The following is a 14,831-nucleotide window of genomic DNA, read 5'->3' as shown; positions in this document are numbered from 1 at the left end:
TGGCTACACTCGGTAGTTAAGAACTGAACCAGCACATGAGAGACCTATCTCACTACCTTTCAAACAGTAATGTAGTTTTTGTTTGTTTATTTGTTTTAATATTTACTGGAGCTAGGACAAGCTTAAGCCAGCAGCCAGGAATTCCATCTGGCCTCCCATGTAGGTGGTAAGGGGCTTAAGTATCTAAGAAGTCAACTTGTGCTTCCCAAGCACATTAGCAAGGAGCTGAATAGGAAGAGTAGCAGAAATGGAACTGGCACTCTGATTTTAGAGGTGGGTATCCTAAGCAGCCACCTAGTCCACTGTCACCTCGCTTACCCATTTCCCCTCCCAAGGGGCTAGGTTGGAGTGAGAGAGGCATGGAACTAGGACAGATGTGAGACACAACTATGCTAAACCAGGATGGTGACACGGAGCATCAAGGAGACCACATAATGACCACATCAGCAGCAAGATACATGACGTGAGGAAGATCTCCACTCTGGTTTAAGTTTGGGGTGATATAACTAAATGTTTACAGCCTGGATGATTCATATAACAAATACTTTCTTCAAAATCATGGTGCTAACAGAGCCACCACCTAGTTAAGGCCCTGCTTCCTGGTTTGCAAAGAGCTTTCTTTTCCTGTGCCCTCAAATGGCAAAAAGAAAGACAGCCATCTCTTCACCTTTCCTAAGGACACTAATCCCGTTCAGGAGGGCTTTACTTCATTGCTTAATTACCTCCCACACCCATCCTCACCTCCAATGCCATTGTATTGGGATCAGGATTTTGACGTATGAATTTTGGAGGTACACGAAGTTGTCCGTTACAGTTGCTAAGAGTTGAGAGTACAAATTAAACAGGAGTACAGATCACTGCAAACAAAAATATAGAACCAGAAGGCATTTTCCGAGAATCGAATACTGAAACTGCAGAAATAGGTAACTTCAGAAGGGGCAAGTGTAGACAAAAAAGAAGCAGATGGCTAAGATCAGACGAACTAAGAAAGTAAAAGTAAGTATGTGATGAAAAAGACAAAAAGGAGAGCTTAAAAGTAACAGAAGCTTGAGAATATAGGGTCAGAAGTCAAGAGAATTTCAGTCAGAAAGGAAATAGCCAACAGAGAAACTGAAATGAATGAATGAATGAAAGTGGTCACAGTGCTAGGTGATTTCTAAGAGTTTTAACAGAGTGACTTGGGAATAGAACATCCCTGACAAAAAGTGAAGAGAAGGAGTAAGAGTAGGTAGTACAGGTGGTGTACTGGAGACAAGAAGGCTGTAACCAAGAGCCCAAGGTTATAATCAACCATTCACCAGCCAGACACGCTATTTAAAGCAGATCCACTTTGGTTTCCTCACTTGTAAATAATGATACAATGAAATAATGATATGAGGGGACAGAGCATTGACTCAGCTGGCTAATCCTCCACCCCCAAGAGCCAACATCCCAACTGCCCACTTTCTATCCAGCTCCAATCATGGCCCGAAAAAAAGACAGAGTAGGGTCCAATGCCTTGGGACCCTGCACCCACGCACCCACGTGGGAGACTCGGAAGAAGCTCCGGCCCGTAGATTTGGACTGGCTAGCTCCAGCCATTTTGGTCATTTGGGAAGTGAACCAGCAGATGGAAGATCTTTCTATATCTCCTTCTCTCCATAAATCTGCCTTTCCAATAAAAATAAATAAAATGTTACAAAACAAAAGACTGATAGGATGGAATAAATACATGTTTATCTACTTGGATTCTTGGAGGCTGAAAGAAAAGAGACAGAAACAAAGAAGTTTATTTAAACAACAAAACAGTATATTTATAAGATGAGGAACTGACTTACACTGCTCTTCTACAATGTCATCCATCTTAGCAGCTGTTCTTGAGACCAGGGTTAACAGCACAGACTCTGCAGCAAGGGTGGGGCACCTTTTTCCTGCCAGGAGTTATCCAGATCTTTACATCACTTGTAGACTACACAAAACAATCAACTAGAAAATAGGCGAGCTCTAGGTTTATCACATTCTGAATCCCACCTGTTGTTGGTATAGAAGTACCAAGCATGAATATGGCCCAGAGGCCAGATGTACCCCACCCCTGCACTAGAGTCAAACTCTAATTGTTGGAACCCCAAATCAGATACTTCTTCACACTTCAGATTTCTCAACTAGAAAATGGAAATGATAGCATCTTCCTCTCTTCACTGTTCTCAAAATAAACAATCAGGGGCCAGTGCCATGGCTTAATTGGCCAATTCTCTGCCCACAATCTCTGGCAGCCCACTCAGGAGCTGGTTTATGTCTTGGCGGCTCCACTTCTGAACCAGCTCCCTACTTATTTTCTGGGAAAGTAGTGGGGGATGACCCAAAGCCTTGGGACCCTGCACCCATGTGGGAGAGCTGACAGGATCAGCTGAATTCCAACCATTGCAGTCATTTGGGGGAATGAACCAGCAGATGGAAAATCTTTGTTGCTTCTTCTCTCTGTAAAAATCTACCTTTCCAATAAAAATAACTGTGCATGGCACACAATAGATGCTCCAAAATGTTGATAAATAACATATAAAAGTATTGCCACATGCAAACAGGCATGCCTCACATTAAAACAACAACAATGGTATGTGATCAGTATTTTGACACTGGCATTTTATGTTGATCTCAGATGAGAAACTGCATATCCCTTTATGGACTGGACAGGATACGGAATGGTCAAATTTAATATCTCTTTCAGAGGTAATAATAACTTTTTCAGTTGTATCCAAATACTTACTTATTTTTCGAAAAGGATTTATTTTTACTGGAAAGGCAGATCTACAGAGAGAAGGAGATACACAAAGACCCTCCATCTGCTGGTTCACTCTCCAGGTGGCTGCAATGGCCAGAGCTGAGCTGATCCAAAGCCAGAAGGCAGGAGCTTCATCTGGATCTCACAGGCAGGTGCAGGGACTGCTGTACTTGGACCAGCTTGTACTGCTTTTCCAGGTCATTGACAAGGGGCTGGGTGAGAAGTTGAGTAACTGAGACACAAAGTGAGTAAAGATGCCAGTGCTACAGCAAGTGGCTTCACCCGCAATGCCACAATGCCAGCCAAAATTGAGGGATTTTTAAAATCCTAGGTATCTAAACTACCATAAAGGAAAGACCAATGTCATTAAAGATAAGCTGTGGAATACTAGATAAATTGTAAGCTTTGCATATGATGAAATATGTATCAAACCAATTTACAAATGAAAAAAGCAAGGGCGAGGACAGTTACAACCCCTAAGACTTAATTCTTGGACTAGTGGCCAAAGTCCTCGCTTTGCATGTCCTGGGATCCCATATAGGGGTGATTGGATTTGAATCCCCGCTGTTCCACTTAGCATTCAGCTCCCTGCTTGTGAGATAGGAAAGCAGAGGAGAATGGCCCAGAGCCTTGGGACCCTGCACCCGTGTGGGAGACCCAGAAATTCCTGGCTTTAGATCGGCTCAGTTCCAGCCCTTGTGGCCACTTGGGGAGTGAACCAGCAAATGGAAGATCTTTCTGTCTCTCCTTTTTTCTGTAAAACTGACTTTCCAACAAAAACAAATCTTTAACAAAAAAGACTGAATTCTTTTGAGACAGGGCAATAAGCTGAATATACTGCACAGTGCAGCTCCACTGGGACCAGGATGAATGTTGAGGTGCCACAGCATTCACTGACAGTCAAGGCAGTCGCTCATGCCATTCACTTCCTGAGTTGTAACTATGAACTGGCCCTGGTGTTGACCAGAAAGCAAGCACAGGAATCCCAGCTCAAGCTGTTCACCAGTAAATCAGACATTGGGAGGGATGAGGGAGCTGCGGCAGCAGAGCACGCCTGTCTTCTGCTCTGTGGCACCAGTTCGTGCCCCAGCTGCTCCATCCACTGATGGCCCAGGAAAGCAGCAGAGATCAGCCCAAGTCCTTGGGCCCGTGCACGCACGTGGCAGCAGGAAAAAGCTCCCAGCCTGGGACCAGCTCAGAAGACCTTTATCTCCTTTCTCTGCAAAAGCTGCCTTTCAAATAAAAACAAATCTTCACTTAAGATATGACATGTGATGCAAAAACCGTAAAAAGAATATTTTATTATGAATTGTCTAACGCAGTGTCCTGCACAAGCGAGTCACTCAATAAATGTGGCTGTTAATTTCTACTTCTTTCTGACCCCAAATTTTGTGGTTGTTTACAGTAGCCTCTGGCTGTATCCTGGCCTACACTCACACCGGATAATCTGCAAGGAGATCTAACATTGAGTAATCGCTTCCCTTTCCAGGACAATTTAAAGTGAATTTTCAAAACTCGTCAGCCCTCAGCTGAACCCAGGAACTCGGGTCTAGCGGCAGCACCCCATAAAGGGAATTCAACAGTTGCCTCACACACGTGGCGGGAATCACGTCAGCCTTCATTTCGGAAACTCGGTTCTCTAACCTACCAGCACGAAGCCTTCGCGGACCGCGCCAAGGCCACCGGACCTCGCGACTCTCCCAGCCGGTGGACGGCCGGAAGCCTCGTCCCCGCGTGCGCCACATAGGCGCGGCGACCACGCCGCCCGGAAGCGCCTCCTGCCCGTTGCACGCCGGGAGTTGTAGTCCCCGCGGCCCAGCCCCGCGGGCTGCCGTCGCACTCTCTTCCTGAGGCAGCCGGCGCTTGGCCGGCGCGGCACCAAGGCGGGGAGCGCGCCTCCGGCTGACTCAGCGGCGGCGTCCGCCGGCCCTCGCGCTCTCCGCTTTGGTGGGGCGCCGACTCCGCCCGCCCGCTCGCTCGCTGGCCTGCCAGGCGACGCGGCGAGAGGCGCGCGGCCGCGGCCAGCTCGCTCCCCGGCGTTGGCTCTTGCGGTCGTGGCGGTGGAGTGCGGCGACCGGGACGAGGGCCGCTCCTCCTGCTCCCGGCGTGCGGCGCCGCTCGGCCCGGCTCAGCGGCCCTGGGCATTGCAGGCGGCAGGACGAGATGGAGTGATCGGGAAGGTGACTCGAGGCGCTCGGGGTGGAGGCGGCGGGAGGCGGGGGCTTGCGAGGAAGTTGGCCGGTGCGGCCCGGCCCCGGGGTAGGGGAGCCCCCGACGGCCCGGGATGGGGTGCAGGCCGGGGAGACCCTCCATGGCGGTGCCGCCCGGGGCCTGGCGGACCAGGTGGGGGCGGGTGCGAGCCGCGGCCGCCCGTTGCCTGGTGTTTCATCACCCGAGTTGCCACGAGGCTGCCTTTGGCGGGGTGGGGGAAGGATGGGGACCGGGCCGGCATGGCCGGGAGTGGGGGGGACCACCTCCGTCCCACCCATCGATCACTTGATAAAGGTCCCCACCCCAGCCTGTGGGGGGAGGAGGAAAAGCGTTTTCTTCTGCGTAGTAGTAATTCCTCCAGCAGGACGCTCCATGCCTTCTGTTCGCTTCCTCCCAGTCATGCCGGAGAAGGCGTGATGTCTCTCCGTAACCAGAAAAACGAGTACTTTTTGAACGCGTTAATTAGTGGTTACTACGGGATGGGGGCAAAGAGGGAGGAGTCAGGTTTTTATTAAAGCGACGCCGCGTGGTGTTCAAAGGCTGGGGAGATGAAGTAACGCCTAGCTTTTGAACCAGGCTTCGGTGGTAGGTGTGGAAGAATTTTCTCCAACTGGTTCCAGAGAAAGTTTGTAGTTGTGTTGGTGGCGTTCCCCCGCACCCCGGCGAGTGCCTGACCGGCGTCAGCGGCTGCAGGACGAGTCTTGGCAGGGTCGCTGGGCACCCGGGAAGAGTGGGGCGGTTGTTGGCGCACATGTAGGTAACCTACCACGTTGTGTTCCGTGTGGTTGTGCGGCTGTGTTCCCTGTAGGGATTCCTACGCTATTGACAACTGTAACGAGTTTGTTTCCTTAGATTGGTGATTGGCTGAGTGTTCCTGAAGCGCCACACTTCTAGGTTCAGGGTGACTGGATCAAGCCCAAGCCGTTTTGTCCCTAATGCTAGCAACCTGGCCCTTCCCCATCTGGCCATCAGGAACACTCAGACTGGCTTTTCTGTCTGTAGGGGTTTTTCCCTTCCAGGGGAACTCAGGTTTTCTTGTCATTTGGGGCCAGGGAGGTCCCGCCTTTGTTGTTTGTTTTCTCATCTTTTCAAACAGGTCCCCACCCCACCCCCACCCCTGGGGCGGGTATAAATAAGCCATTTGAGGGCTAAGCATGAATGTGCATACCTTAACTCTTAGGCATTTGCAACGTCCTGATTAGCTGTTCCGTTTCCCATTTTGTAGTAAGTCCTCTTCCCCTCCCACCCCATCTCAGGTCTTGTTGAGTTGTCCTTGTGGCCCCAATTTAATCACAAGACTGGAATACAAACCTTGGTCTTTCCAATTGCAGAGCTCATGTTCTACTTCCTAAGGGCACTGGTGAATATTTTGGAGGCAGTCCTTATCCTAAAATTAATTAATGAAAGAAAGCTAGTACACTGTCAGGGACCCCACGGAGGTGCTTAGGAGCCTGTCTACTCCAGTTGGGGAGGGTTGGACAGCAGGGGTCAAGGGAGCATTCTTGAAAGAGGTACCCCCCCCCAAAGTCCGAAGTTGACTCATAAAGGACAAGCAGGGGTTAACCAAGTAAGGAAAAGAGCAGTGTGTGCCAAGACAGAGTGCCCCTGGAGAAGTGCCCTGTGGTTCAGAATCAAAGGCCTTCCTGCTTCGGGGTGCCTGTTTGGGCACCTTACGCTAAGGTCAGTGGAGAGGTACTGCCTTGCTGTAGTCCTGCAGTACCAGGAACCCCAAGGGGCCAAGCTTCCCTCTGCAGGGCTCTCCGCTCACATCCTGACAGCATTTATTCTGGCAGGCTCAAGGGAAGAGAAAGCACATGGTCGGTGGGGCCCTGTCTCCCAGAGCTAGTCCTGGCCTCACCGCTTGTAAAAGACTCCCAGGTCCCACTCAGGCTCCTGGCCTATGGAGATTTCTCTGTGATTGTGGTAATTTACAGAATTGCCCCCAGAACTCATGGGAGGTCCCCAAGACCTCACAGGACTTAATAGAGTCTAGTCCAGGTTTGCACATCTTTTCAGATGGTAAGCGCTCTGGGGGTCTCCTCGTGTCCTCTTAGACCCTCTATTGTGAAGAAATGGATTACTTCCCAGAGTTTAAAACAAAAAAAATGGCAGTAAAGTCATTTTTGAATTTTTGCATCTGTTAAACCTTGGAAAGACTGGCAAGAGAGAGGTCTGTAAACAGCAGAACTAGCCCATTGTTCCAAAGCCAAAGGACTGATTTTTCCACTCATGACTTCCTTTTTATTTTATAAACAGGCCAATACAGATATTGAACTCTGTGTTCTGGCATTCTCATTAAAAGAAAAATATGTGTTACTCACATCTGCAACTAGGCAAATTACTTTAATATATACGATAAGATAATCTAGGTTTGTCTACCTCATACAGCTGTACTTTTGAGCACTGGAGATAATAAGTAACAATAGCACATAAATTAGATGGTTCTATTTAAAGTAGAAAATAATTACTTTCTGTGTTTTCTGAAGGTTCTAAAGAGTAAGAACTGGAGCACTTTAATTACGTACTACTGTAGATTTTTATAATTTATGTATTTGTGGAGTACTTAGCAGGACCCATTCTGCTGAGGCCAAGTCTCCTTTAAGTTGTAGTTTGGATAAATTTCAAAAGGTTTTCTTTAAACAGGTAAGCTGGTTTGTACAATGTTATCTGCTTGTTTCAGCATTCTGGATAAGCACCTGTTTTATTTATCAAGTATTGTTTTCTTTCAATTTTGTTTTTCTTTTGTGTGTGTCTGCAGATGTTTATAGATTCTTCTCTGGGATCAGAGGGCACGCCTGTTGTAACCCGACAACTGCAAGTATAGCAGCAGGGATGGATGAACAGGCTCTGTTAGGGCTGAATCCGAATGCTGATTCAGACTTCAGACAAAGGGTAAGATGGTTTGGTTGTTTTTGAAGGCACGAGTTACTACTGATTTGAATACGAACTGTATATGATGAGAAAGGTTCAATTTAATGAGAAGTCGTTTGAAACAAATCAGAGGTGAGTGTATCCTGAATGCAAAAACAAAAAAAACCCCATTAAGTTTGTGATTTATTTTCTGTTCAGTATGTTGAACAAAAGTATTAAAATTTCACATAATTAGTCCCGGCGCAGTCACGCAGTGGTTAAGGTCCTCGCCTTGCATGCCCGGGATCCCATATGAGCGCCGGTTCTATCCCGGCAGCCCCGCTTCCCTTCCAGCTCCCTGCCTGTGGCCCGGGAAAGCAGTCGAGGACAGCCCAAAGCTTTGGGACCCTGGACCCGCGTGGGAGACCCGGAAGAGGCTCCTGGCTTCTGACCGGCATAGCACTGGCTGTTGTGCTCACTTGGGGAGTGAATCATCGGACGGAAGATCTTCCTCTCTGTCTCTCCTCTCTGTATATCCGCCTTTCCAATAAAAATAAAATAAATCTTAAAAAAAATTTTTTCACATAATTGAAGGTGAGTCTTTATGTGACATCACGTCAGTCAGTATTTCTAACTATTTAAAAGTAGTGCCTTTCTAATAAAAAAAAAATAACAAAAAATAAATCTTTTTAAAAAAAAAAAGTAGTAATGTGGAGGATTGTCCAGAGGGGTTTGTGTTGTAGCACGCGTGCATGTTTTATTTTTGTGTGCCCTGGCTTGGTCATCAGTACAAGTTGTGTTAACATTGATGTGACTTAGTCTAGGCAGGCATACAAATAAGTCGTTAATGATGTGCCATGTCTTCACCTATGTAGAAAGATAACATGACCAGCAATCCATTATGTGGTACTAGGATATACAAGTAAATGTAAACAATTAAGTACAAATTGTTAAAATTATTATAATGTCTGTAGCCAAATCATAAAAAGAATCTAAAGGATAAGCCTAAAATTTTCTGAAAATCAGACATTCCAAAGAGTGGGATGAGTGGAACAAGAGGCATTTTCTCTTTTCATACTTTGTGTAAATGAGCGAAGCAAGGTTAACGTTCTCACTTCACATGCATTCACAAGTCCAGACCCTTGTGAACTACTGATGCATGACTATGAATTAAGGGCTCTAGGGAGCCCTTGCACACCTTGGATGATTTGCTATGACTCATGACACTCAAGAGAACTTTGCTTATCCATTATCAGCGTGTCAGGAAGGATGTGACTGTGGAGCAGCCAGCTGGAAGACATGGACAGGCAGGGCACGCAGGAAAGGCCCCGGGCTCTTCTACCTGCTCTGCTGCACCACCCTCCCAGCCACCAGGAGCGCCCTGTCCTCAGGCCCCTCTGCCTGTGCTGGTGCTTGGTGCTGGGCTGGAAGTTCAACATGATGATTACTTGCTTCTTCCAATGAAAGCTTTCCTGGAGCCCTAGCATAAGTCACCTCATCTGCTTATGAAACTAGAATGATCCAGGGGCTTGTCATAAATAAAAAAGACATTCAGGGGACTCTAAGGATTTTAAGAGCTCTGTGCTAAAGGGGGCTGTGGGGCTCTCAAGTATATTTCTTTTTTTTTTTAAGATTTATTTATTTATTGGAAAGTCAGATATACAGAGAGGAAGATCTTCCGTCCGATGATTCACTCCCCAAGTGAGCGCAATGGCCGGTGCTATGCCAGTCCAAAGCCAGGATCCAGGAGCTTCTTCCAGGTCTCCCACACAGGTGCAGGGTCCCAAAGCTTTGGGCGGTCCTCGACTGCTTTCCCAGGCCTCAGGCAGGGAGCTGGATGGGAAGTGGAGCTGCCGGGATTAGAACCGGCGCCCATATGGGATCCCGGAGTGTTCAATGCGAAGACTTTAGCCGCTAGGCCACACCAGCGGGCCCAAGTATATTTCTTACATACCACATTTACACTTAAGATAGTGCTTGATGGTTCTCATACATAAAATCACCTTCGTTTAGTAGTTCTCCGTGGGAGCAGTCATTGAGAACACATTTCAAAACCCAACCCTTCATTCGTAAAATTGCATGATACAAGAAACAGTCATTTTTAAAAATTTATATTTTTTTGGATACAATTTAGTTGGCAGGAAATAGTCATTTAAGTATAAATATGGTGATTGTTTAACTCAAAGAGGAAAACAATTTTCACTTTAACCTAGTTTGTATGTCTTTCTACGACTACAGCAAGTTACAGAAAACTGCTAGATGCATTGTGCTCGGGCACTCCGTATTCTTTCCTTTTTTGTCAAATTGCTGATCAGAATCACTGTGTATTGTTCATCGCTAACTAATGGGATACCACAGTTTTAGAAAATACTGATTACCTGAAATCAGGTTCCTCTATAGCTTATTGTTTCTTTTACTTTATATCAGATTTGTATTGGTACATGATGGTTTTAAAATAACCCAGCATCTTTTTTTTTTTTTTTTTTAAGATTTATTTTTATTGAAAAGGCAGATATACCGAGAGGAGGAGAGACAGGAAGATCCTCTGTCCGATGGCCCACTCCCCAAGTGGCTGCAGTGGGTGGAGCTGAGTCAGTCCAAAGCCCTGGGCCATCCTCAACTGCCTTCCCAGGCCAGAAGCGGGGAGCTGGATGGGAAGTGGGGTCTCTGGGATTAGAACCGGGCCCAATAACCCAGCATCTTAAAAAAAATTGATTATTATAATATATTTTTAAAGATTTATTTATTTTTATTGGAAAGCCTGATTTACTGAAAAAAGTAGAGACAGAGAAAGGTCTTCCATCTACTGGTTCACTCCACAACTGGCCACAATAGCCAGAGCTGAAGCTTCTTCTGGCTCTCCCACGCAAGTACAGGGTCCCAAGGCCTTGAGCCGTCTGCTGCTTTCCTAGGCTACAAGCAGGGAGCTGGATGGGAAATGGAGCAGCCGGAATACAAACTGGGATCTCATTAGTGCATCCAGGGCAAGGATTTTAGCCACTAGGCTATCAAACTAGGCACCTAGCAGTGTTTCCAAGTTAGTTTTCTTGGCTGTTTGTGATGCTTCTAACAAGTTGTTGATGTTATTTTGCTGTTTCCCCATATCACTTGTGAAACTTGCATGTAGTAGAACATGCTGGTGGGAAAGAGTGGCAGAAGCAACTCGCCTCTTCCCATCGTCTGGTGCAGGACATGGGGACTGCCTGCCAGGACATTCTGTTAACAGTACACTTGCGTTTTGCAGCACATAGTCTTCTGGTCATAAGGCCCTGAATTCATGAGCAAGAATGTGAAAAATGTTTCCTACCCTTTGATCTTTTTGTTTGATAGCTTTCCCAGAATTCATATCATGTACTTGTATTCCAGTGTTAACTTGTTTTCTCAGGGAATTTATATGATATTCTTTTATGTATTAGTAGATCACAATGTATTTATCTCTTAAATAAATCAACTTCTTTCACAGCAAATTTGTGGTTGGGAAGCTCTTTGTAATGTAACTTTTATCATACATACAGCTCAGGAGTAGGTAAGATGCTTAACACAGCTCTTACATACTTTATCTCAGAGCCTATAACCCAGTGGCATCTGTGGGCTGTGTTTGTATTTTTTCCTTTCCAGTAAAAAAAAAAAAAAGCCCCAGCAGATTTGTGTAACACACTTCATGGAATTTATATCTATTTTTCTTGGAGTGTTCCTTAAATTACACATATTTAGAAGCCTGAATTTGATATTTTAACTGCGTTCTATTAAAGTCATTGATTTTTCAGAATATATTGTTTACTGTTGGTAGCATGTTGAAATTGTTCAAGTTGTTAAAGTCCTTTTTTTGTTTGTTTTTGCTTTTTATTTACCCCTACAGGCTCTGGCCTATTTTGAGCAGTTGAAGATTTCCCCAGATGCCTGGCAAGTGTGTGCAGAAGCTCTAGCCCAGAGGACTTACAGGTAATTGAAATAAAATTTACAGGCTGTTAGAAGAATTTAAATTTCTGTGAACAGGGGAAAACTATTAGATTTACTTGTATTTAGAAACTGTTTTCATAGAAGTTTAGAAAGCTGTTTGTTCAATATAGAAATGAAGAAACTAGTGATTCAGTAACTTTGCCATTCCTGAGCAGATTTTAAAGCAACCTGTTGCCCGTGTTCTTTGGTTGTCAGAAAACTGCAGGTGGAGTAGAGTGCAATATCAACTCCTTAGGTCTGAGACCACGGTGATCACCAGTGATATGTGTCAATTCTTACTTTCAACATAAGGGGAATATTGTCTCTGTGTCACGAGCATTCCTCTATAGTGTCAGTCACACTCGGGGTCTATCTTCTACAGTTTTCAGCTGGGACACTGTAGTAGATTGAAGAACAATCAATACAAAGTCTTCCATATGTGTTTTCGATACTTATCTCTGTTGCTTGAATCTTCTGCTGCTACTGACTGTCAGCTATCCATATATATATACACTCCCTCTGTGAATTCTTTGTAAAATGTTTGATTTAGGGACCCGGCTAGGTAGCGTAATGGCTAAAGTACTCACTTTGCATGCACCGGGATCCTATATGAAGGCCAATTCATATCCCAGCTGCTCCACTTCCCATACAGCTCAAATTGTGGCTTGGTAAAGCAGTGGAAGATGGCACAAAGCCTTGAGACCCTGCATTCGCTTAGGAGAACCAGAAGCGGCTCCTGGCTCCTGGCTCCTGGCTTTGGATTGGCACAGCTCTGGCTGTTGCGGCCACTTGGGGATTGAACCAACAGATGGAAAATCTTTGTCTCTCCCTCTCTTTGTAAATCTAGCTTTCCAATAAAAATAAATAAATCTTTCAAAAAGAAAACTGATTTGGACAAAAATAGGAGCTGTCACAGTCATTTAAGTTATATTTTTTAAAAAAGATTTCATCACAGAGACAGGGAAAGAGAGCTCTTCCATCCACTGGTTTATTACCCCTAATGTGAGGTTGGTTAATTAAAACATTGGGTGGTTTATTCTTATGATATATGTCTGTTTGGAAGGCAGCACTAGAGAGATCTTGCACCTACATTGTTTGTTCATCAGATGCCTGCAGTAGTCAGGGATGAGTGATGTCAAAGTCAAAAGCCAGAACTCTTGGGTCTCTCCCACAGATGGCATGGGCCCAGGCACTTGGCAATTATCTGCTGCTTCCCAGAATTCATTAGCATGAAGCTGACGCCAAAACAGGGTAGCCAGAACTCAAACTGGCATTGCAGTAATGGGATGCAGACATCTTAGGTGGCAGTTTACCTTGCTACACTACAGCACCTGCCTCATACTTTTTGTGTTCAAAATTGTGGTCTTATGTTAAGTCTTCAGTGTCAGCCATGATAAAATAGAAATGCTTATGTCTCAGAAAGGATGCTGATTAAAACCTGAAAAAGTTTTAAAGTATCAATTCCATTCTTTCTTTGGCCAATTGCTTTTACATGAGCAAAGTTGCTTTGTGACAGTCCTGGCCCAGTCCAGATGTCTTGGATGAGCAGGTTGTTGGCCTGTGAAGGGATTTTGACAAGAGTTTGTATAGTTGGATCACTGCAACCGTGCATTGCCTCTCAGGAGACAGATGGAAGTGGGTAATTCAAAGCCTTAGGTTTTATTCCTGTTCTATATAAAGTCAGCATCCTTGCAATTTTTAGGTTTTTTTTTTTTTTTTTTTAAGATTTACTTATTTTTATTGGAAAGTCAGATATACAGAGAGGTGGAGAGACAGAGAGGAATGTCTGTGTGCTGATTCACTCCCCGTGCGGCTACCATGACCAGAGCTGAGCCGATGCAAAGCCAGGAGCTTCTTTCAGGTCTCCACATGAATGCAGGGTCCCAAGCATTGGACTGTCGTCAGGTGCTTTCCCAGGTTAAAGCAGGGAACTGGATGGGAAGCAGAGCTGATGGGACTCATATGGGATCTTGGCACATGCAAAGCGAGGACTTTAGCCACTAGGTTACTGCACTGGGCCCATAATTTAGTTTTTAAAATGAACTGAGGTCTTGCAGGTGGGAGTGACAGTCCATATAGCTCAGCTTACTTGGATGTGGCTGCTAAAGCATTTCTGTTTGGAATTTGGGAATTTTCCCAGGAACCCTAATATCTGGAGTTAGGGGCAGTGCCTTCTGCTTATAAACTTCTATATTTAAGGTACATCTAATTTGTTTATGTTTTGTTTTGTTTTTTAAATTTGGAAGGCAGATATACAGGGAGGAGGAGAGACAGAGAGAAAAATCTTCCATCCAATGATTCACTCCCCAGGCGGCCACAATGGCCAGACTGCGCTGATCCAAAGCCAGGAGCCTGGGGTCTTTTCCAGGTCTCTCACGTGGCTGCAGAGTTCCAAGGCTTTGGGCTATCCTCTACTGCTTTCCCAGGCAACATGCAGGGAGCTGGAAAGGAAGCGAGGCTGCTGGGATTAGAATCTGTGTCCATATAGGATCCCAGTGCATGCAAGGTGAGGATTTTAGCCACTGGGCTGCCATGCCAGGCCCTTGTTTTGGTTATTATACTTGCCAAATTTCATGGAAATAATAGTTTTGGAAAAATTTGTAGTTCTCAGCTTTTTAAAAAGAAATTGTATATTAAGTGAGATTACTAAGTAGCAACAAAAGAAAAGTCTAGTTTCAAAAATTTTTCCATTATATTACTCATTAACATTTTACCTTTGATGTGTTTCCCCCTACTCATATTCTGCTTATCTAATTTTCTTTTTTAGTGATGATCACATAAAGTTTTTCTGCTTTCAAGTACTAGAACATCAAGTTAAATACAAGTAAGACTTTTCTCACTGTTTTGGCTCAGGTTTGTGTGGGGGCCAGGTTTTTTAGTTTTACATTTGAAAAAATTAACACTAGAGTGTAAATTCATGTCCGACATGTCAGTTCCCCCCAGGTTACACAGTTGTGCTTTAATTTTTCCCAAAGTATTTCAAAAACAGCCAATTGATTACATATAAAAATGCTAGACATTTCACAGCAACAAAATTGTAGAACTCAAAAATTTTTTTTAATTTTGGAAAAAA

General features: G+C 45.0%; 2 protein-coding genes across 2 annotated transcripts in view; one reads left to right on the top strand and one right to left on the bottom strand.

The window, feature by feature from the left end:
- Positions 1–4,402: 4,402 nt before the first annotated feature.
- LOC121155103 (translation initiation factor IF-2-like) lies at positions 4,403–5,071 on the bottom strand. The gene has a single exon (XM_040978289.1). The coding sequence runs from the start codon at positions 5,069–5,071 to the stop codon at positions 4,403–4,405; it is 669 nt and encodes a 222-aa protein (XP_040834223.1).
- The window catches only part of XPOT (exportin for tRNA), a 35,841-nt gene continuing 25,672 nt past the window's right edge, over positions 4,663–14,831 (top strand). Inside the window, exons 1-4 of the mRNA XM_040982481.1 lie at positions 4,663–4,938; positions 7,728–7,861; positions 11,679–11,761; positions 14,526–14,582. Of these exons, the coding sequence (XP_040838415.1) occupies positions 7,802–7,861; positions 11,679–11,761; positions 14,526–14,582 (200 nt within the window). The 5' untranslated portion in view covers positions 4,663–4,938; positions 7,728–7,801. The remainder of the gene's footprint in view (positions 4,939–7,727; positions 7,862–11,678; positions 11,762–14,525; positions 14,583–14,831) is intronic.

The sequence above is a fragment of the Ochotona curzoniae genome, unplaced genomic scaffold (assembly GCF_017591425.1).
Source record: "Ochotona curzoniae isolate NIBS_2020 unplaced genomic scaffold, NIBS_Ocur_1.0 contig_1014, whole genome shotgun sequence".
In the NCBI taxonomy this organism is placed as follows: Eukaryota; Metazoa; Chordata; class Mammalia; order Lagomorpha; family Ochotonidae; genus Ochotona; species Ochotona curzoniae.
The sequence above is the reverse complement of the archived record's forward strand: the minus strand, read 5'-3'. Positions and strand labels throughout refer to the sequence as shown.

Bases quoted from the DNA above. Each gene is read 5' to 3' on its own strand.
- LOC121155103 (XM_040978289.1), bottom strand. From the start codon at position 5,071: ATGGAGGGTCTCCCCGGCCTGCACCCCATCCCGGGCCGTCGGGGGCTC.